Genomic DNA, 22,127 nt, shown 5'->3' with positions numbered 1-22,127 from the left:
CCCTTTCTTCAGGTGTGTGAGGAGAGACTGCAGTTCTCTCTCTGTGAGAATGTTAAAACGAACGTCCTCCGGGGAGCGACAGTGAGCGACAGCGTCATTCTCCGCCCATGGGGGGACCAGCCCTTCGATGGGGGCGGAGACACAGTCAGTGTGAAGGATGTAGGAAGGTATGCTCTCTCTATCACAGGAGGTTGGTGGCACCTTAATTGGGGAGGAGGGGCTTCTGGTAATGGATGGAACAGAATCGGTGGAATGTCATCAAATACATCAAACACATGGTTTGATGCCAATCCATTGGCTCCGTTTCATCTATTATCATGAGTTGTCCTCCCCTCAGCAACCTCCACTGCCCTCTATGTAGTTTGAGATTTATCAAACTGTTGTGTTGAATGATGGCAGGCAGACAGATAATAAAATAATAAATATTTTTTTCTGTTCTTAGCGAAGAGGAGCCGGACACCAAACCCAATTCTGAACCCCAGAGTGAGTCTGATGCGACTGACAGTGAACCACTGACTGTGATCCAGCAGCCAGAAGTTACACCCCCTCAGCCTGTGGCAAACCAAGCAATGAAAGGTACCTCCAGACTTTTTTCTGTGTGAAAATGTGTATGAATAGGATGCAGCATTGTTCACATTCTCCCACTCTGCAGGTGTGTAAATGACATGTTCTAATGGATAGATTGGTGCTTTCTGACACCATCTTTCATGTCTCACTTTATCTATTCCTCTCTTTTCTTTCACAGCCAAACTGGCTCGCCTGTCTCTCTCCCTCTCCCTCCCTCCTCTCCCTCTTGCTCTCCCTCTCTCCTCCAGTCCCAAGGGAGGGTTCAGAGAGGGCGGGCTACACCGAGACAGGAGTGGGAGACGGAGGGGTGCGTCCCCAGGAAGTGACCCCGATGAGGATGAGGAAGAAGAACAGGAAGACGAAGGCTCCAGGAGGGTGATTGTTGTCACGGAAACAGACGTTGGCAAAAGGGTGGGGCTCAGGAGTCTGCTGAAGTCGCCAAGGGAACCGATAGACAAAGAGAAAGACAGAGGGAGAAACGTGTCCTTTTTTGATGATGTCACTGTCTATCTCTTTGATCAGGTGTTTGTTTAGTTTTCCCCCCCCTCATATATTGAGTCCCATGTTACTCTTGTTATTTTAACACTTTCACTATATTGGATGTACATGTACTGTCTCTGCTCCTTTTCAGTCCCTGACTCTTCCTCTCTGTTTCTGAAACAGGAAACTCCAACCATTGAGCTGAGTAGTTCCACCCGCACCAGTCCAGCTCCAACTCCTAACAAAATCACAAAATTTGATTTACATGGTACGTACTACGTATGCATGCATGTTGCTATTAGAAACCATATAACGGTCCTGTACATCATTCCCTTCTGAGAGCCAATAGAAAGCTTTTGATGAAATCACTACAATAACAAGCACCCATTGGAAAGCTCCCATCTGATCCCCACTCACTGAAATTGAGAACCCCTCACACCAACCCCTTTTCTAAATATGCGCCCCCAAAATGTATCTCTTGTAATTATCCCCCACACACTGTGACATGGGGAATGGAGTGGGGACATAAATCTGGTGCTCAACAATGCATGTCTAAGATGTGTTTTCCACCCTATCTCCAGAAGCCGTCCGCTCTCAGTCTCTCCCACTGATCGCTTCATTTCACAGAATAATGAGAGTTTTGGCTGATCCCCTCTGGGTGTTTTGAATAGACTGTATATAGAAAAGCATCAACACCAAAATAATCTACTTTCATGATCTCTGTCAGCCTGCAGAGTTGAACAGTTCAAAGCTTTGCAAGGAGAGAAAGTATATTTTTAACTTGGGAGTGTGGGCCTTTTTGTGCTTCGGTTCTACAAGAGGATGTTTGTGCACACGTATAGAGTATATTAACTAATGATATACCATTTGTGTAATGTTTTTATCGTACATATATTTTTTTAATAACATTTACAGTTGTATGCTTTTGTTTATGTCTTGTGCCACAGGGGTCAATTCGATTTCATGAAATGTGTTAGAATGTATCCCCTGAATTCAAATAGTATTTACTCCAACCCTAGTACAGTATGTTTGTGTATGGCATAGTTGTAGTATAGTAATTCCTTAATTCCCTTACTTACACCATGCTCCTGTCTTTCTACCAGGAGCAAACAGCAAAGGCAAAGAGTCCAAAAGAAAAGGGGACTTGTCAGTCAAACCGAGGTCGCCCGTGGGGGCCAACCCAGTGACATCCTCGCGTTTTACAGTCAGCCCAGCCGATGACCCCCACTTGGTGTGAGGCAGGGTTCCGGAATCCTCTGAGTTGTTCTGTAACCCTCAGAACAGGAACCTTCTGAGAGTGGCCAGTGGATTCCCCTTCAACCATAACCATTCTCAGAGGCTATTTTTTTATCGATCAGGCAACGGAAAGAAAAGACTCCCGTTCTAAAAGCTGGACACATTCCAGGTTTAACCAGCTACCAGTCCTTGTACGAGAAAGGTTGTTGATATAATAACTCCTCCCTGTATCCTAGGGTCGATTTATAGACACTGGCTGGAAGTGGTTGATGGCAAAGGCAGTTTGTCCTAGGCGAAGAAGAATCTGGAGCTTTGTAAAATCTGAAACGAATTTGACGGCTATGCAATGGGAGTCATTGTGTACCAGCTTACCTTCTCTTTACCTGCTTCTTTCGGTTGTCTTTACCCAGTATGTACTGGGGGATGCACTTTCTTATAGTCATGTATCTGTCTATGTGTAAGCTTGGATTGAAATCTTAACTTTGTAAAAACGATTTTCATTGCAGTCAGTCATACTTGTAGGCAGCAGTTGGGGCCAGAAAACAATCTTAACTCCTGTATTTGAGAGTACTCATTCAACATTTGTACAAAGATAGTGATACAAGTGTATACAATATAATTTTAGAGCTGTTTAATTTAGATGTATTCTTAGACTGCACGAAAAGATGAAAACAAGCTATGTTTCTATATACTTTTATTTTATAGCTATTATTTATTTAATTGATTCATTATTTATAAAAAAATTGTTTCCATGCTTTGTAAATATTGTTTAATTATTTTGTTGCAATTCATTTATCTCTCTGAATTGTTTGGGACAAAATGCATCGAAGTAATAGCTTCTCGATTTAATTATTCTTCATAACAAATAAAGCAAGATATTTTCCCCAACCCCCAAAAATATTTTGTATAATTTCATGTCTTTATAACTGCCATTCTGTGCTTAACTTGTGTCCTTAACTTGTGTCCTCAGCAGGATTTCCCAAACTCGGTCCTGGGGCCACCCTCTGCGTGCATGTTTTGGTTTTTGCCCTAGCACTACACAATTGATTCAAATAACCAACTCATCATCAAGCTTTGATTATTTTAATCAGCTGTGTAGTGCTAGGGAGAAGATCAAAACGTGCACCCAAGGGGGGCCCCAGGACTGAGTTTGGAAAACCCTGCTCTAATATATATATATATAACATGTTTCATTATTTTCTAATATGATTCAATGTATAGTTGTCTTGTCATAATTTTACTTTGTTTGAGGATAATTGATGTATCTTAGCATGATAAAATGGAAGCTTCTCATCGGTAAATATCTCCAAAAGTTAATGTATTTGTTGATTTACATTCATTTTCTACTAATAGCAACCCATCATGCAGTCAAGCTCCAACTAGTCCCTTTGTTTAGTCTGTTTCAACATCTGTTTAAAACCTGTATTGTTTAAAGAATGGGTTTCATGGGATACTGTATAAAACCAGGGGAAATAAAAACAACATACAAACTGTGAAACATTTATTGAACTGTTTGATGAAAATAAATTGTACTGTCTTATATTCTTAAGTCAGAGTATTCCTTTTGCTGTCAAAGGAGACTGGACTGGTGTTCAAACAGTAGGTCTTCTCTAGATGCTTTATTGCATTTTTTCTGAAATGAAGGATCAAACTACTGTATTACGTAGCTAACAATGGATGGCTCAAGGGATGTTGCATAACAATAGCTAATCTTATTTCCCATCCCCCATCTCTGGCTATGGAGGCCTGATGCTTGTTATGAAATTGGGACAAAGGATGGTCAAGGATAGGGTGAATAACTCATCTCCAAAATACTCTACCCAAAGTAAAACACGGAATGACTAGCCATTAAATATAGAAAGCATTAAGACTGGAAATATGAGTGAGATAAAGACCATTCACATTTATCCAGGTCTGATACTGGCATATACTACGGATAAAAACAGCAATTCCCATAAAGCCTTGCTCAAGGCTCAACGTTACAAACCTCTGACCACCCATTGGATTATTTATGGTGATGCCTTTCGTCTGCGACTCGCTATAGAGGCGACGTTGATAACGGAAGCAAACATTTTTAACGTCGAACGCATTTCGAAAGTTGTTGGATTTGTAGTGTTTCTTTTGACGGTAGGAGTTTCGAACTCCGAAGGTAAGTTCTTATAAGTTTGTGCCGTATAATTTCAGCTAACTTGTGAACGTTTCCCTGTTATATTATAGACTTAAGCTAGCTAACTGCTGTTATAGCCACGGTTATCCAGCGAGACCAGCTTTTTAGATTTTTTTTTGATTCAACCTTTATTTAACTAGGCAAGTCAGTTAAAGAACAAATTATTATTTACGGCCTAACCCGGGCGACGCTGGGCCAATTGTGCACCACCTTATTGGACTCCCAATCACGGCCGGTTGTGATACAGCCTGGAATCGCACCAGGGTCTGTAGTGACGCTTCTAGTACTGAGATGCAGTGCCTTAGAACGCTGCGCCCAGCTAACGTTAGCTAGTTATAAATTAATCAATTAACCATAACCAATTGTTTTTATGGTAAAGATTCTAGATTCTCACATTTAGCCTTTGCTTACATTTTTACTCTAGGTCGTTTACACTCGTGTGTGTGCGCGCGCGAGTGCGCGCTCAGCTGTGGGCTAGCTAGGAATTGACTTCATATCCCTCCACATGTCACATAGCCTTGTCCCACATTGTCGTTCCTTTCCTGCAGATGTCTCTGGCTGATGAGCTCCTGGCTGATCTGGAGGAGGCAGGGGATGAGGGGGAGGATGGGCTGTACCCGGGGGAAGAGGGGGAGAGTGATGGGGAGGGACAGGCAGAGGGAGGTTTGGAGGACATCCCAGAGGAGATGGAGGTGGACTACAGCGGAGCTGAGAGTGTCTCGTCCATCGCTAAACTACGCAACAGCAAACAGGTCAGGGCAGTGTGTGTGGAGCTGCTTGCAGTCAATATACTGGAACGGGGTTTCCCAAACTGGGTCCTGGAGCCCCCCCGTGGGTGTATGTTTTAGTTTTGCCCAAGCACTAGATGGCTGATTCAAATAACCAACTCGGCAAGCTTTGATTATTTAGTCAGCCGTGTAGTGCTAGGATAAAAACTAGAACGTGCACCCAGGGGCGGCCCAAGACTGGGAAACCCTGTTCTAGAACATATAAGCTATTTCCAAGGTTTGTTTTGAAAACCCACAATTTGTTTGTTTACAGTTCTCAGAGATCATGGACAACATTGCAATCTATGTCGAGAAGCAGCGCAAGAACTCTGAAGGTGATTGTTGACTGTTTATGTTTTTGTTGTCACATACACCGGATAGGGTTGTTTTACTGGGTCAGTTACTTTGCCAATGCTCTAACCGCTAGGCTACCTGGCGCCCTATTGAAGACACAGCAGTTCTATGTTTGGATGTCTTGTTCTGTGGTTTATGTTCTACAATGGATACTGATTCTACTTCAATGGTTTCTGATCCTCCATCTTGTGGTTTTACTGACTCTCTTCCCTTTCTCTTCAGTCTCCGGGCCGGTGGAGGCAGACCCAGAATACAAGCTGATCGTTGCTGCCAATAACCTCACAGTAGAAATTGAGAACGAGCTGAGTGAGTCCACTATGTCCATAAGTGATTGTGTGTCACAATGCTGCTGTAATTTGCTTGCATTGCGTTATGTCTAACGGTGTCTTTGTTTGTCTTTGTCAGACATCATTCACAAGTTTGTACGTGACAAGTATTCTAAGAGGTTCCCTGAGCTGGAGTCCCTGGTGCCCAACTCTCTGGACTACGTCCGCACTGTCAAGGTGAGCTGATGTTAGAGGAGAATTCTCTTCCACATCAAAATGTCTACATTGTTTTAAACTCTTGTCTACTATTCATGTCCCTGCTGTTGGGCTGAACACCGTGTGTGTAGGAGCTGGGGAACAACCTGGACAAGTGTAAGAACAACGAGAATCTGCAGCAGATCCTGACCAACGCCACCATCATGGTGGTCAGCGTCACAGCCTCCACCACACAGGGGTAAGAGCAGGGACACATCACAGCCTCCGCCACACAGGGGTAAGAGCAGGGACACGTCACAGCCTCCACCACACAGGGGTAAGAGCAGGGACACATCACAGCCTCCACCACACAGGGGTAAGAGCAGGGACACATCACAGCCTCCGCCACACAGGGGTAAGAGCAGGGACACGTCACAGCCTCCAACACACAGGGGTAAGAGCAGGGACACGTCACAGCCTCCACCACACAGGGGTAAGAGCAGGGACACATCACAGCCTCCACCACACAGGGGTAAGAGCAGGGACACATCACAGTCTCCACCACACAGGGGTAAGAGCTGGGACACGTCACAGCCTCCACCACACAGGGGTAAGAGCAGGGACACATCACAGCCTCCACCACACAGGATTAAGAGCAGGGACACATCACAGCCTCAACCACACAGGGGTAAGAGCAGGGACACGTCACAGCCTCCACCACACAGGGGTAAGAGCAGGGACACATCACAGCCTCCACCACACAGGGGTAAGCAGGGACACGTCACAGCCTCCACCACACAGGATTAAGAGCAGGGACACATCACAGCCTCCGCCACACAGGGGTAAGAGCGGGGACACGTCACAGCCTCCGCCACACAGGGGTAAGAGCGGGGACACGTCACGGCCTCCGCCACACAGGGGTAAGAGCGGGGACACGTCACAGCCTCCGCCACACAGGATTAAGAGCAGGGACACATCACAGCCTCCACCACACAGGGGTAAGAGCAGGGACACGTCACAGCCTCCACCACACAGGATTAAGAGCAGGGACACATCACAGCCTCCACCACACAGGGGTAAGAGCAGGGACACGTCACAGCCTCCACCACACAGGATTAAGAGCAGGGACACATCACAGCCTCCACCACACAGGGGTAAGAGCAGGGACACGTCACAGCCTCCACCACACAGGATTAAGAGCAGGGACACATCACAGCCTCCGCCACACAGGGGTAAGAGCAGGGACACGTCACAGGGGTAAGAGCAGGGACACCTGGGTTGATTCAGTTGGAGAGGTCCACCAATGGGACCGAGAACTTATTTGGTGGAGTAAACATTTACAGAATGTTCCGATAGAAATATGATCAATAGACTTTACATTATCTACACAAAAGGAAACTGTAACATCCATTTAGTTGCAGACCACCTTTCCGTCTCAATGATGTTGTATTATCAACATGACTTGTTTCCAGGACGATGCTGGGTGAGGATGAGCTGAAGAGGTTGGAGGAGGCCTGTGACATGGCGCTAGAGCTGAACCAATCAAAACACAGGATCTATGAATATGTGGAGTCCAGGATGTCGTTCATCGCTCCTAATCTGTCAGTCATCGTTGGCGCCTCGACCGCAGCCAAGATCATGGGTCAGTGATTATAAGGATTTAGTTTTTTATATAATTTACAGGATTCTCACAATCATAAGGTCGTCTTCCTCCCTGTGGTGGTAGGTATTGCTGGGGGCCTGACCAACCTGTCTAAGATGCCAGCCTGTAACCTGATGCTACTGGGAACCCAGAAGAGGACCCTGTCAGGGTTCAGCAGCACCGCTGTGCTCCCACACACCGGCTACATCTACCACTGTGATGTGGTCCAGACTCTACCCCCGGTCAGTGCACCACACTTGGCACTGAGTTCCCAAGAGCTTTGTTTGACTGTGGCTTTACCTAAGCTAACAAGAGTTATCCCTGTGTTGTAGGACCTGAGGAGAAAGGCAGCACGTCTGGTTTCAGCTAAGTGCACTCTGGCATCCCGAGTGGACAGCTTCCACGAGAGTGCAGACGGCAAGGTGAGGACTGGAAGAGGGAAGAAAGAAGGGGTATATAAACGTCTGTTACATATTAACTCTGGTCTTATTCTCTCTGTGCAGGTGGGCTATGACCTGAAAGAGGAGATCGAGAAGAAGTTTGATAAATGGCAGGAGCCTCCACCGGTGAAGACTGTCAAACCCCTGCCAGCACCGTTGGACGGACAGAGGAAGAAGAGAGGAGGGCGGAGGTATTTACTGTAGGGATGTGTAGATAACTGGTCCAGAGTTGTAATGTTTTTCAAAGTGCATTGTTAAACAGTATTGATGGTCTCCTCTTTTGTCTGTCCTTGTCCAGGTATCGTAAGATGAAGGAGCGTCTGGGTCTGACAGAGATCAGGAAACACGCCAACAGGATGACCTTCGCAGAGGTCAGAACAGCTAATCTGTCTTTCAGGACAGCTGTTACTTTATTTTACTATGTGTAATTACAATAAATATGTATTGGTCTTTTTAACCAACCACCCTCTGTCTCTCTCAGATTGAGGATGATGCGTACCAGGAGGACCTGGGTTTCAGTCTGGGCCAGCTGGGGAAGTCGGGCAGCGGACGCGTCAGACAGGCTCAGGTCAACGAGGCCACCAAGGCCAGGATATCCAAGTCCCTACAGAGGAAGCTGCAGAAGCAGAACATGACGTACGGCGGCAGGTCCACAGTCGGCGGCAGGTCCACAGTCAGCAGCAGGTCCACAGTCGGCGGGAGGTCTACAGTTGGCGGGAGGTCCTCGGTCAGAGACAACTCCTCAGGAACAAGTTCCAGCGTAGCCTTCACTCCACTACAGGTAGGCCTAATTGGTTTTTGTTTTCACATGAAAAAAAGCTACACTTATTTAATTTTATAATTTCAACAAACGAAGCACTTCATCACCAGTAACGTTAGCATTTACCAGCAGGGGTGGACTCCTCGTTTCTGTTTGTGGTGGAATTGTACTTGAACTGAACTCTGTGTTCCTCAGGGACTGGAGATCGTGAACCCGCATGCAGCAGAGAAGAAGGTGGCTGAGGCAAACCAGAAATACTTCTCCAACATGGCAGAGTTCCTCAAGGTCAAGAAGGAGGGAGAGGGAAAGTGAGGAGTACACATCCAATTTATCATACACATCCACACATATACTTACACACAGGAGAGACTGATATACAGACATACCAACTTGTATTTCAAAATGAATGCAGATGGAGTAAAATGCATTCACACTGACTGATTGATCAGGCGTCATAGCATAACCATGGGGAGAAGATTGACCATGACAGTGAAGAAAATATATTTAGATTGTATATTTGTTTTAGAGCATGTTGTGCTTTTTTAAAAACGTTTTGACTCCATTTTGTTCCATTTTAATAAAATGAAACTAATACTTCTTTGTCTCATTACTGCAAAAGTGCTTTCGGAAAGTATTTAGACCCCTTGACTTTTTCCACATTTTGTTACGTTACTTGTTCTAAAATAGTTTCCCCCCTCAATTTAATCAATCTACACTCTACCCCATAATGACAAAGCAGAAATGGGTTTTTACAAATATGTCTGTGTACACAGAGTACCAATCAAGTTTGGATACCTACTCATTCAGGAATTTTCATTATTTTGACTATTTTCTAACATTGTAGAATAATAGTGAAGACATCAAAACTATGAATTAACACATGGAATCATGTAGTAACCAAAAAAGGGTTTGAGATTCTTCAAAGTAGCCACCCTTTGCCTTGATGACAACTGCACACTCTTGGCGACTTTGAAGAATATAAAATGTTTTGATTTGTTTAATGCTTTTTTGGGTTACTACATGATTTCATATGTGTTATTTCATAGTTTAATGTCTTCACTATTATACAACATAGAAAATAGTAAAGAACAAGTAGGTGTCCAAACTTTTGACTGGTACTATATATTTCAAAACTGTTTTCGCTTTGTCATTATGGGATGTGTGATGAGAATTTGTATTTAATCCATTTTAGAATAAGGCTGTAATGTAACAAAATGTGGGGAAGGGGTTTGAAAGCTTTCTGAATGGATTGGATTGCTTTGTAAAAAAAAAAAAGTATGTATTTAACCTTTAACTAGGCAAGTAAATTAAGAACAAATTCTTATTTACAATGACGACCTACCCCATGTTGCTTTGAGCAACATCGAATAGTGTTTTTTGGAATTTGCTATTTATGAAATAGGTTCTTCTAATACAAAATAATTGTTACACATGACATTTATAGTCCTCACAATTTCAGAAAAGTATTTTATTGAAATTTTACAATCCTGTTTTTACCCACATGACTTCATTTGATAAAACAGCCTGTAAATAGTTTATTTTCTTGAGAAATTAAAATTTCAGCCTTCCCTTTCTCAAAAGCCCAAAAATAGAATTTATAAACGGCAAAACTCAACTTCTCTCGATTCCTTTTTCCAAAAATCTTTCAGGAAAAAGCTCTAAATTATCTAAATCACTGGAGACCGCTCATGATGGATGAATCAATTGTGTATGATTAAACTATCTAACCACCAGCTTTTTCAGAACATTCTAGGTTGATGCATGCGTCATATTTTATGAAAACAGTATTTCAGTAAACAATTTAACTTGGTATCAACGAGTAGTAAATTGAATGCAGTGTTGCAATCAGTGAATGACGCTCTATTCAATCTACCGCTGAAGTGTTACAAATTGCGCAGTAAAAGTAATTCCGATTGATGCGACATGTGCAGCATTTTATCGTGAATGCAGTCTCTGCCAACGCGGGAACATTTTTATTAGACTCTAGCGCTGAACTTTTGAGATACGGATTGAACAGAGCCCCAAATAGCGGAATCAGGAGGTTTTGTTTCAATAAGGGTCTTTTGGAAGCGATTTAAAATAACACAGGATAAAATTGAGTTGAACAGATTACTACATGCAAGGCTGAGAACTGTTGACACCCTTTTGAGTAAATACACTGACTCAAAGGGAATTATCCTATTTCTACTGTTCTCATCCTTCCACTAGTAGTTATACTTTGAAGGGCAGTAGTGGCTGGTGCTTCATGGTATAGAAACCAGGAACATTATCAGGCAGAGTTCATGTCAACACAACCCTACTTCTTTCAGGTACAAATCCTTTATTAGCTAATCTCACAAACATAATGCCCCAATGACGATGCGTTTACTTTCATAGTTAAACTTTAAAAGATTTTATTTGTAAAGAGAGAGGGAGGCAGAGACCAGTTCAATTGCATAGCAATTTAATCCAATGTCCAATAATGCCTCTCTATCCCCATCAAAAGGAAGAGGCCATGTGGTCATTCTCAATCAGCGTTTTATCGACCAAGACAACATCAATAAAACTATTGATAATCACTCACTATCCCTAATAGTGACCTTAATCAACAGGCATCATAACATCTTAAAAGGAGCTCTGTCTGCTGGCTAGCTAGACAACGTCTAGCTAGCCAGCAGTCTCCATTCTAAACCACTAATTACAGTCAATTCAAGCAAGATGGGCTTTTTTCACATGTAACCAAATCCAATGTATGTTTGCTTGTTGTTTAGTCCAAGGCTTCTATACTCCAGTTGGGGGCAGTACAGTTTGTTGTTGAAACAGAAAGAAAAACAAAAACAACATGGGGAACATGCATGGAGCTTCCTAATGTAATGCCACAAACTGAGTGCTCAGACAGGCACAGATCTGTAACGACTCCCTACTCCCCCCTAGTACACTACTTCTGACCAGGGCCAGTTATAGGTAGGGGGTTCTATTCCCCACGTACTGTAGTGCATTACACTATGTGGGGAGTAGGGTGCCATTAGACGCAGCCTATACAGACAACATCCTCCATTTTAGGAGCAGGGTTCTACTACACATCAATCTCTATCCACAGCATGGAGTTAGTTCAGTCTCGGAATGTCAACAGCAGCACGTTTCTCCTCCCTCTTTCTCCGCCCCTCTGTCACTGCAGGTCTCGGTCTTCCAGGTACCTGTACTCAAAGGTGAACCCCTCCTTCTTCCTCTGACCCCACTTCTCATAGTCAAAGTAGATGTAAGTGCCCTGAGGGAGGAGGACAGTATTAATCACTCACTCTTTATTACTCTTTATGTTGGCTCATCATTGGCTCATTGTTCTATACAGACCCATGGTGCCTCCAACACTAACAGCACAGGAGGTACCAAGGTTCTACTGTACCTGTTCAAACTCATCAGTGATAGTCTTGGGTTCTTCGTGCCTCTGGAACCACATCATGTACTTGGTGTGGAACCGCCACGACTGCTTCTTCAGAGCCTTGGCTGACAGGTACTGAGCTTTAGTGCCCTGAGAGAGAGTAAACGAGAAACAGAAAGGAGAGAGTGAGCAATTGGACCCCACAGTGGCAAAGCAAGAGCAGACAGATGGGGGATGGTGTGTGTGTTACCTCCAGGTAGTAGAAGATGAAGAAGAGAGTCTCTGTAGACAGTCTCTGGTAGAACTCTATAGAGTCTGAGTGGTGGGGGGGCATCTGATGATGGAATGGCAGGGTGGGGCATGGGTTCCTCATCAGGTATTGCCTACAGGAGAGAGTAGCACGACGTGCATGTTAATATCTCCTCAGAGAAAGCCCAGTGTCTACACCCCAGTAGTCCGGCGGACGGCGTTCTGTTACCTGATCCTCTCGGAGTCTGAGGGGTGCGGCATGTGTGTCCAAGCAGACTCCTGCATGGTCTGCTGGTACACCTGGTCCTTGGAGAGCGGAGTGGGACCCAGGGGACACACCCCCAGGGAAGGGGGGATGCTCACCTCCGACAGGGAGGGCTGGGGGGCCGCGGGCGTGCCGGGGGCAGCCGACGAACCAGAGAAGATGTCTGAGGAGAGACAGGAGGGGATTGGTTGAGTTACGGCTGGTGGGGATATCAACACAGACAGACAATTAGAAATGATGTCACCTGCAACTGGCATGTGCTTTGTCAAATTGCATGAATGTTTATTTGTGTAATGCCTTAAAGATGTGAAACTTGTTAATTGAGTTGATTCTGACCTCTGTCTGTGAGGTGCAGGTTGGGGATCTCTCCATCCAGACCTGATCCTAATGCTGCTCTCTCAGCCATCGCCTTCAGAGAACTCAGAGGCTCCGGGGCCTGAGAGAGAGAGAGATGGGTGGAGGGAAAAGGAGCGATGGATGGAATAGAGAGAGAGAGTGGGGTGAGGGAGAGTTTGGAAGAGCAAGGGGCAAATATAAAAACGGTGAATTTATGAAAACCAATACACCATTCAACAGTTCTTCCACCATGAGATACTAGTAGAAGCTTGGTACTAGTCCACCATCCATTCCCTGTATGGTGTGAAGCAACACACCTGCAGCTAGAACCCCCACGGCCAGCCACAGTGACTGCACCAACAATGACCAAATAAACCTGCCAATTCAAGATCCCATGGAGTCCTTACTAATTCAACACTATACACAATCTTTACAAATAGAGGCTCTTCAAACAATTATCTTGTATGTTCTTGGTGTGTGGTGGAGGAACTAATCCAGCCACTTGGTAATGTCCATTTCCCTGTGACACAGATTTTTTTTCTTCTAGCACTGCTATCTGACTACCTCAAACTTCTTCTATATCTTTGGTGTGTAAGAGTGTCTGTGTCAGAGTTAGAGATTGTGTGTATTTAAATCTGTGTCAACTTTCTGTTTCCTGTTTTAGTGGCTTTGTGGATGTGTTTAGGAGTGAGTGTGTGTAAGTTGAGTATGAATGTGTATATTTCCATGTGTGTGGGTCTCTACCTGACACTGCTTTCTCTTTCGTGTGTTAGTGGCTGTAGCCATGGCCCCTGGCGGCTCTGGGGCCTGCGCTGACATTCTGGTCTCCATCAGTATCTGACGGAGGTCTGTAGGAAGCTGGGGACAGAGGGCAGTCTCTACAGGTTATTCTAACCTTATTACAATGCTATTATACATGTTAATTAACTAAGAAATAACAGAAACAAGGTCATTTAGGAGATGCTTCATCATTGGAAATCTCCTGAATAGCTGACAATTTGGTGTGAATGGTGTGGGAGTTGTGTGATCTACAGCACATTTTGTGAATTTATTTTTCTTTGTGCGGAGAAAGTTTTGAAAATTGTGTTAATTTCTAAACTATCAGTATTTTTGTGAGTTTGTTTCCAAGTTGTATTCGTATTATAGACAACCACAATTGGGTCAAAATGGCTGCCGTGGAGGTTCTAGTGTTCACTAAACACTGTGTTCTCATACTGTTAAATGGCCAACTGTCTCCATCCATCTGTTGAACTGTATAAAACCTCTCAGAGTCGAAGGGAAACAGTGGTAGGAGAGGAGGCCATTTAAGAACATCAGAACAAAGTGCTCATCTCTTAGCCTCACACCCATCTGTCTGTCTGTCCTTCCCTCTGTCTCCCCTCACCTTGAGGCCCTCAGAGGCCTGTGTGTAGGAGTGGGGTCCGTTGAGGAGACTCCCACCACCGGGGATACTGTCTGAAAATGAGGGGGACGGAGAGCTGGGGGGCAAGGTGATGGAGCTGATGAGGCTGGGACCGTTGTCCATACTGAAGGAGAGAGAAGACATAAGGACATTTTTATCATCTAAAAAAATTAACAGATGATTGTGGTCTTGGATGAATTTGATATCACTTACGGCTGACTGGCTGATGAGGTCAGCGAGGAAGGCTGGCTGCTCTGTGATTGGCTGGGTGTGCTGAAGGCGGACTCTGCTGTGCTCTCTGCCACCACAGCACTGTAACCTGGGCCATGGGAAAGACGGCGGGAAACATTACTACTAATGGTCAATCCCAAATCCAGAAAAGGTCCATAAAGAAACAGACAAACCCAGACAGCCACAGTGAACATACTTGTGCTTCCGTTCTGCTTCAGTCCACTGGGCGGTCTGGCAGGGGCTGCGTTCGACCCAACTACTCCTCCGATTGGCCCCATGCTTCCTCCGTTTCCTCCCATCATCCCCACTGCCCCCCCAGGGGCAGCACCGACCGGGCTGAGAGGGATCTGAGGGGGCCCAGGGATCACACTCTGCCCAGGCACCAGGCCCAGGATCCCCCCAGTCAGGGAGCCGTGTGCTGGGCTGGACCCCAGCAGGCCCAGGCCTGTCCCAGCCCCGTTGGTGGTCACTCCACTGGAGCAAGAGGTGGGGATGGAGGAGCTCTCCATTGAGACACTGGACTGGGTGGTGGTACTCAGACCCAGGCCTCCCAACGCGGCTGCCTGGGCGTAAGGGGCATGGGTGGACCCAGAGAGCAGGCCTGCCATGGTGTTCAGAGAGGCAGACATCCCAGTCAGGCCCAGACCAGACATTGAGTTGGCACTGCTTGTCCCCGTCATGCCAACTTTACCCAGGCCCAACCCAAGGCCTAGGCTGGAGTTGAGGATATGACCAGACGAGACCTGGGGCAGGGAGTTTGGGGAGGCTGAGATGGGTGTAGTGGGTGTGGGGAGAGAGGGGGCGGTGGAGAGGAGGGGGTGGCTGGGTGGGCTGGGGGTGCAAGGTTTTGTTTGGGGTTGTTGTGGTTGTAGCAGTGGCTGCAGGACTGGTTGCTGTGGAGGTTGAAGCTGATGTTGTTGCACGGCGCTGCTGAAGCTTCCTATTAGACTGTTGCTTGTGGGAACCCCAGGGTTGCCTCCGACAACTGTGGCCATGGATACAAGAGAGGAGGAAGAAGAGGACCCGGAATTGGCGGACGAGGAAAAGGACAACAACAAGGAGGAAGTGCCGTTCTTCGCAGGAGACTGAAAATGACACAGCATCAGTTTAGTACAAACAGAACAGGGAAACAGAGAAACTACATTTCTGAAGAAATCCACTTCTCTATTGAGCTATAAACAGATATTGTAGAAGCTCGGTCTCACCTGACTAACGTCACTGTCTGTCGACCGCCCTCTCTTCTTATCGTCCTCAGAGTTCTCCTGCAGAACACATGCAGGCACAAACAGTGCATGTGTAAGTATCAATGTACTTTAATGACACTGATCAAGTGATTGTAGTTTCTATACAAACGACCAATCAGTGAAGGCAGATGTGCTTACAGCAGTGCAGGTGGCCGGGGATGGAGGGATGGGGGAAGAGGAGGTGGTGGAGGTGGGAGTGCTGCTCGAGTGGAGGAACATCTCATCCTCTATGTTCCCCATGCCCGTCGGAGAGGTGGCCACCAGCGCTGCAGCTAGAGAGGGAGAGAAAGAGGGATAGAAAGAGTGAAGGGCATAAATCAGGCAGAAAAGGCTACTGGTTTATTTCAATGATAAGATTTTCAGGGGAAATCTAATATATAAATGTTGTTTTTTAACAATCATCAACATCCAGAGCCACAGAAACACCACAGATCAAGCTCTTCTAAACCGACAGTCAACCCAGCTAACAGATGTTGATTAAAGAACATCCATCCACCCAGACCCAACAGACGTTCATGAGGGACCATTCATCCAGACCCACAGCTGATAGCATGAGCATCATCATCATGATCATCCCAGGACTCGTCATCGAGCTCCTGGCTGTCCATGGGCGACTCACGGATGTCCTCCAGATCCAGGTCGTCGTAAATGAACTCGTTCTCCTCAAAGTCTGGGTCCTGTGACGACTCCATGTAGTACTCCACGTCGTCCTTGATCTTCTGGATGGAGTCCACCTGCACCGAGTCGTTGTCTAGCATGCGCAGGATGGTCTCCAGCATGCGAATGTGGTACCTATGCCTTTCTATAAACCTCTTTAGCTCCTCAATGCGATCCTGCTTCTACGAGACAGCCAGAGAAACAGGCACACGTGGTTATAAACTGTTCGGGTGACTTTTGTAATGCAGGTGGAAGTCATTCTTAGGCACAGATGTCAGATCAACTTGCCTTCCCCAAATCCTTTTAGGGGGACTGCAAGACTGACCTTAGATCAGAGTCTAGGAGCAACATCATCCAACCCAATATCTGATTCATTATTATAAACTGGGTGGTTTGAGCCCTGAATACTGATGGGCTGACAGCTGTGGTATATCAGACCGTATACCGCAGGTATGACAAAACATGTATTTTTACTGGTCTATTTACGTTGGTTACCAGTTTATAATAGCAATAAGGCACCTCGGGGGTTTGTGGTACATGACCAATATACCACGGCTAAGGGCTGTATCCAGGCACTCTGTGTTGCATCATGGCTAAGAACAGCCCTTAGCCATGGTATATTGGCCATATACCACACCCCGGGCCTTATTGCTTAATTAGACTACATACACAGCAAAAGTTAATGTATAGGGAATGAGATGGAAGGAGACTGACCTCTTTCTCTCCTTTCTTCTTCCTGGTTTGAATGAAGAGGGATTCCACCTCACTCTCAAACTGGTCCACCTGCATATTTAGAGTGTCTATTGTATTCTGGGGGAGAAAAAGAGAGAATGGGGGAAAAGAAGAACAGATCACCACCCAGAAAATAAGAGCCAGTGTGAACCATCCACCCCTGACCCATCGTTCAGGAGACACTACCACTATGCATGAGTCAAAATACCAACGGCTCAGAGGCTGTTACCGTTAGCCAGTTTCCCGTCTCTTCTTTCTCCCTCTGAGCTGGGTCCACTTTCAGGGCGAGCCCCAGGCCTTCTTTAGAGTAGGCCTTCGTCTTTGTCTCCCGCTCTACCACCTTAAACCGCTCCATTTGCTAAGGAGAGAATGTCAGATGTTATGTCAGGATCGCATACCCTCTCCATGAGCACTGAGATGAGTTGAAAGTAGAGCTGTGATGATACCAATATCACAATATTTCCATGGTAAAAACTTTAAAAAACTAAAGCAGACCAAACTCTTTGGTCAAATCAAATTTTATTTGTTACATGCGCTGAATACAACGGGTGTAGACTTTTCGTAAAATGCTTGCTTACGACCCCTTCTCAATGACGCAGATTTGAAAAATAATAATAAAAATAGTAACACAGGAGGAATAAAATACACAAGAATGAAGCTACAGTAGATGACCAAAAGTATGTGGACACCTACTCATTGAACATCTCATTCCAAAACCACGGCCATTAATATGGAGTTGGTCCCCCCTTTGCTGCTATAACAGCCTCTACTCTTCTGGGAAGGCTTTCCACTAGTGTTAGAACATTGCTTCGGGGACTTGCTTCCATTCAGCCACAAGAGCATTAGCGAAGTCTGGCACTGATGTTGGGCGATTAGGCCTGGATCGCAGTCGGCGTTCCAATTCATCCCAAAGGTGGTCGATGGGGTTGAGGTTAGGGCTGTGCAGGCCAGTCAAGTTCTTCCACACCGATCTCGACAAACCATTTCTGTACGGACGTTAATTTGTGCAAGGAGGCATTGTCCTGCTGACACAGGAAAGGGCCTTCCCCAAACTGTTGCCACAAAGTTGGAAGCACAGAATCGCCTAGAATGTATGCTGTCGAGTTAAGATTTCAATTTACTGGAACTAAGGGGCCTAGCCCAAACCATAAAAACAGCCCCAGACCAATATTCCTCCTCCCATCAAACTTTACAGTTGGCACTATGCAATGGGGCAGGTAACGTTCTCCTGCCATCCTCCAAAATCAGATTAGTCTGTCAGACTGCCAAATGGTGAAGCGTGACTCATCACTCCAGAGAACGTGTTCCACTGCTCCAGAGTCCAATGGCGGCAAGCTTTACACCACTCCAGCCGACGCTTAGCATTGCACATAGTGATCTTAGGCTTGTGTGCGGCTGCTTGGCCATGGAAACCCATTTCAAGAAGCTCCAGACGAACAGTTCTTGTGCCGATGTTGCTTCCAGAGGTAGTTTGGAACTCGATAGTTAGTGTTGCAACCAATGACAGACGATTTTTATGAGCTACGCGCTTTAGCAATTGGCGGTCCCGTTCTGTGAGCTTGTGTGGCCTACCACTTCACGGCTGAGCCGTTGTTGCCCCTGGACGTTTCCACTTCACAATAACAGCACTTACAGTTGCCCGGGGCAGCTCTAGCAGGTCAGAATTGTGACGAACTGACTTGTTGGAATGTCACTGAGCTCTTCAGTAAGGCCATTCTACTGCCAATGTTTGTCTATGAAGATTGCATGGCCGTGTGCTCGACTTTATACACCTGTCAGCAGCTGGTGTGGCTGAAATAGCTGAATCCATTCATTTGAATGGGTGTCCACATACTTTTGTATATATAGTGTATATACAGGGAGTACCAGTACCAGATCAATGTGTAGGGGTACAGTACAAGGTATTTGAGATAGATGTGTACATAAAAGGCAAAGTGACTAGGCATCAGAATAGATAGTAAGAATAATGAACAGAGTAGCAGCAGTAAATAATGAGTGTGAAAGTGTGTTGTGTTGATATGTGTGCATATGTAGTATATGTGAGTGTGTGTGGGCTGTGTGAGTGTCAGTGTAGTGTATATACACTGAGTGTACAATACATTAGGAACACCTGCTCTTTCCATGACAGACCAGGTGAATGCTATGATCCCTTATTGATGTCACCTGTTAAACCCCCTTGAAATCAGTGTCGATGAAGGGGAGGAGACAGGTTAAAGAAAGATTTTTAAGCCTTGAGACGGATTGTGTATGTGTGCCATTCAGAGGGACAACGGGCAAGACAAAAGCTTTAAGTGCCTTTGAACAGGGTATGGTAGTAAGTGCCAGACGCACTGGTTTGAGTGTGTCAAGAACTGCAACGCTGCTGGGTTTTTCACACTAAAAGTTTTCCTGTGTGTATCAAGAACGGTCCCCCACCCAAAGGACATCCAGCCAACTTGACAACTGTGGGAAGCATTGGAGTCAACATTGGCCAGCATCCCTGTGAAACCCTTGACACCTTGTAGAGTCCATGCCTGACAAATTTAGGCTGTTCTGAGGGCAAAAGGGGGTACAACTCAATATTAGGAAGGTGTTCCTAATGTTTTGTACACTCAGTGTATAGTGCGTATATATAGTCTTGTGAGTGTGCATAGTCAGTGCAATATAATAATAGTTAACCAATAGCTACCCAGACTATCTGCATTGATCCTTTTTGCACTAACTCTTTTGACCCAACACATACGCTGCTGTTACTGTTTATTATATATCCTGTTGCCTAGTCATTCAATAATTTCAAATATTTTACTAAACTACAGTTCATATAAGGAAATCAGACAATTGAAATAAATTCATTAGGTCCTAATCTATGGATTTCACATGACTGGGCAGTGGTGCAGCCGTGGTTGGGCATATGCCCACCTATTTGGCAGTCAGACCCACCCACTGGGGAGCCAGGACCAGCCAATCAGAATAAATTGACAGAAATACTCCTCAGCCCCCCCCCCCCCCCCCAGATAGTCCATAGAACCATTTATTTAACTATTTAGCAGTCTTATGGTTATGGTCCCTTTAAAACCCTGCTGTATGTAAAACATTGTGTGCTATAGCTTTGAAAATAAATAAATGTCCCTCCGGACAACATAATGATATATATATATATTATTTTATCCGCTTCGTGTTTTGTTTCCTTGCCACAGTATCAAAATACTGGTATCATCCTGGACCTAGTTGAAAGGTAAACACAATATGGTGGAGACCTATCCGCTCTTTTCTCCTATCAGTGTTAAACAAAGAAGCTATTTTGGAGAGTATTACCGTCTCTATGACCTTGCGATTCTCCACTAGCTGCCTTTTGTCTTTGATCTCATTTGATGCCACCCATGTTTTTATCTGATCCCTCAATCGCTGCAGGAGAGATGACAAGAAAACAACAATTAGAACTTAAGTAAAGACCCATAGCTTTATCAGTGTAAGGAGACATGGGATATTAAGACAGCTTCATATATTGCTTACTATTAGTAAGCAATTAGTCTTACCTGTAGCTTTTTAATCTCTTTTTTAAGGTCTGCCTCGTATTTTTCCTTTTGGTTGGCATTTGCTGCATTGTGAAGCTGTGAAACAAAGTGACAAAGATCAGTTTGTTTGATAGGAGACAATTCATTGTTTCATGCACAGTGAATATGCAATGCATAGTGTTAAGGAATCCTCACCTTCTGCCAAATGTCTTCAAACTGTTCTACGCCTTCAGCGACCTTTTTCAAACATCTGTCAATTTCACCTGGGGAGAGGAAAGAAAGAGGTCATTATGAAAATATGCCATTCTATTTTACTGGACTAACATATTACATTGAATCTCAAAGATTAATCCAATAATTTAAATAACTGATAGTCGAAAGAGTGTGAGAGGTCAGTGTCCAGTCCATTACGTCCATCATCGCTCTATGCTAGTTACCTTGGAGTTTTCTCTTATCAGCCATGGCTTCACTACGACAATGTCCTCATACCGTCTTTCATTGCAAGAAGGAGATAACAGATTAACGTTAGCTAAAAACAATGCAAACAGACACAATGAACATTGATTGCATTGTATCATAAGTCCCTAGCTCGCTTCCTAGCATCAAGTAGCTACAGATAATACAAACACTTGGAGCGAAATATACCTCGGTTTAGCAAAGAGTTAACATGCGGATAATTTGAGCGTACATCACTATTTTCATCAATCGTAAAACAGTTCAATAGATGTCTAGCTGGAAATGTCAGCAACATTAGCCAGCTAGTTAACGTAGCCAATTCACATGCTGTTTGGCAGGTTTCAACAACTCATTCCAATGCAATTGCTATTCGATGCATTATTATGCATGAAGTGTATATATTGCGATTATATTTGGGCACAGTTGACGTTATGTTGATAATTGTTATAATGCTAGCAAATGTAGCTAGCTACTGCAATCACAATGCTAGCTAGCTGGTAATTTATGAAAATTAGGGAAACTGTGTCAACCAGCTAAATTCACATTTGTTTTGGACATTTACCTAGGATTTGGGGTTTTCGTTTGTCTCTTTCAATTAGAACTAAAACTATTTCCCCAGTCTTCTTTACTTCCAATTTGTGTTTTCTTTTCGTCAATCTGGCTGTACAGTACACTAAAGATGGACGGTAACTAAATCCCACCCACAAAATGTGGATTCCGCCCTAAAACTTACCTCCAAGCTATGATAGGACCAAATTCTCCACCGTCGTTGGACAACTTCCGCAGGTATACTTTCCTGTGATTGGTTTATCAGATGATGGGTCAATGG

General features: G+C 44.9%; 3 protein-coding genes across 12 annotated transcripts in view; 2 read left to right on the top strand and 1 right to left on the bottom strand.

The window, feature by feature from the left end:
- The window catches only part of LOC129841919 (uncharacterized), a 92,283-nt gene extending 88,458 nt beyond the window's left edge, over positions 1–3,825 (top strand). For 3 of the 4 annotated variants that reach the window (XM_055910286.1, XM_055910285.1, XM_055910288.1), the window contains exons 12-16: positions 13–167; positions 443–576; positions 746–1,089; positions 1,231–1,315; positions 2,151–3,825. In XM_055910286.1, the coding sequence (XP_055766261.1) occupies positions 13–167; positions 443–576; positions 746–1,089; positions 1,231–1,315; positions 2,151–2,284 (852 nt within the window). In that variant the 3' untranslated portion in view covers positions 2,285–3,825. The remainder of the gene's footprint in view (positions 1–12; positions 168–442; positions 577–745; positions 1,090–1,230; positions 1,316–2,150) is intronic. The other variant, XM_055910287.1, reaches the window with a different exon arrangement.
- Positions 3,826–4,312: 487 nt separating this feature from the next.
- On the top strand, positions 4,313–9,468 carry LOC129841905 (U4/U6 small nuclear ribonucleoprotein Prp31). The gene is made up of 13 exons (XM_055910263.1): positions 4,313–4,432; positions 4,999–5,202; positions 5,492–5,552; positions 5,794–5,877; positions 5,977–6,074; positions 6,185–6,291; positions 7,505–7,674; positions 7,759–7,916; positions 8,007–8,096; positions 8,178–8,305; positions 8,413–8,485; positions 8,596–8,895; positions 9,070–9,468. Exons 2-13 carry the CDS (start codon positions 4,999–5,001, stop codon positions 9,184–9,186), a joined length of 1,590 nt encoding a protein of 529 aa, XP_055766238.1. The 5' UTR covers positions 4,313–4,432; the 3' UTR covers positions 9,187–9,468.
- Positions 9,469–11,250: 1,782 nt separating this feature from the next.
- LOC129841904 (CCR4-NOT transcription complex subunit 3-like) lies at positions 11,251–22,119 on the bottom strand. Of its 7 annotated transcripts, none has more exons than XM_055910257.1 (19): positions 22,032–22,119; positions 21,280–21,334; positions 21,038–21,105; positions 20,864–20,938; positions 20,643–20,732; positions 17,578–17,706; positions 17,331–17,426; positions 16,501–16,798; positions 16,098–16,231; positions 15,921–15,977; positions 14,912–15,800; positions 14,698–14,803; positions 14,467–14,608; positions 13,827–13,940; positions 13,083–13,182; positions 12,711–12,909; positions 12,483–12,615; positions 12,257–12,382; positions 11,251–12,121 (listed from the first exon to the last, which is right to left on the bottom strand). In XM_055910257.1, the coding sequence occupies exons 2-19, from the start codon at positions 21,302–21,304 to the stop codon at positions 12,023–12,025; spliced, it is 2,880 nt and encodes a 959-aa protein (XP_055766232.1). In that variant the 5' UTR covers positions 21,305–21,334; positions 22,032–22,119; the 3' UTR covers positions 11,251–12,022. The 7 variants fall into 7 exon arrangements, with proteins under 7 accessions (XP_055766232.1, XP_055766231.1, XP_055766235.1 ...); XM_055910256.1 differs by lacking the exon at positions 22,032–22,119 and adding an exon at positions 21,861–22,009; XM_055910260.1 differs by lacking the exon at positions 22,032–22,119 and adding an exon at positions 21,861–22,009 and having other exon boundaries at positions 16,579–16,798.
- Between the last annotated feature and the right edge of the window lie 8 nt (positions 22,120–22,127).

This window comes from Salvelinus fontinalis, unplaced genomic scaffold (genome assembly GCF_029448725.1).
Source record: "Salvelinus fontinalis isolate EN_2023a unplaced genomic scaffold, ASM2944872v1 scaffold_0002, whole genome shotgun sequence".
Lineage (NCBI taxonomy): Eukaryota > Metazoa > Chordata > Actinopteri > Salmoniformes > Salmonidae > Salvelinus > Salvelinus fontinalis.
Note: the sequence above shows the minus strand (reverse complement) of the source record. Positions and strands in the feature narration are given on the sequence as shown.

Coding starts and splice junctions, on each gene's coding strand:
- LOC129841904 (XM_055910257.1), bottom strand. CDS start 21,304: ATGGCTGATAAGAGAAAACTCCAAG. Junction 15,801..15,920: donor CAGACAGTGACGTTAGTCAG/GTGAGACCGAGC, acceptor TGTCATTTTCAG/TCTCCTGCGAAGAACGGCAC. Junction 14,804..14,911: donor GAAGCAGAACGGAAGCACAA/GTATGTTCACTG, acceptor CCCATGGCCCAG/GTTACAGTGCTGTGGTGGCA.
- LOC129841905 (XM_055910263.1), top strand. CDS start 4,999: ATGTCTCTGGCTGATGAGCTCCTGGCTGATCTGGAGGAGGCAGGGGAT. Junction 5,553..5,793: donor GCAGCGCAAGAACTCTGAAG/GTGATTGTTGAC, acceptor CTTTCTCTTCAG/TCTCCGGGCCGGTGGAGGCA. Junction 8,486..8,595: donor ACAGGATGACCTTCGCAGAG/GTCAGAACAGCT, acceptor TGTCTCTCTCAG/ATTGAGGATGATGCGTACCA.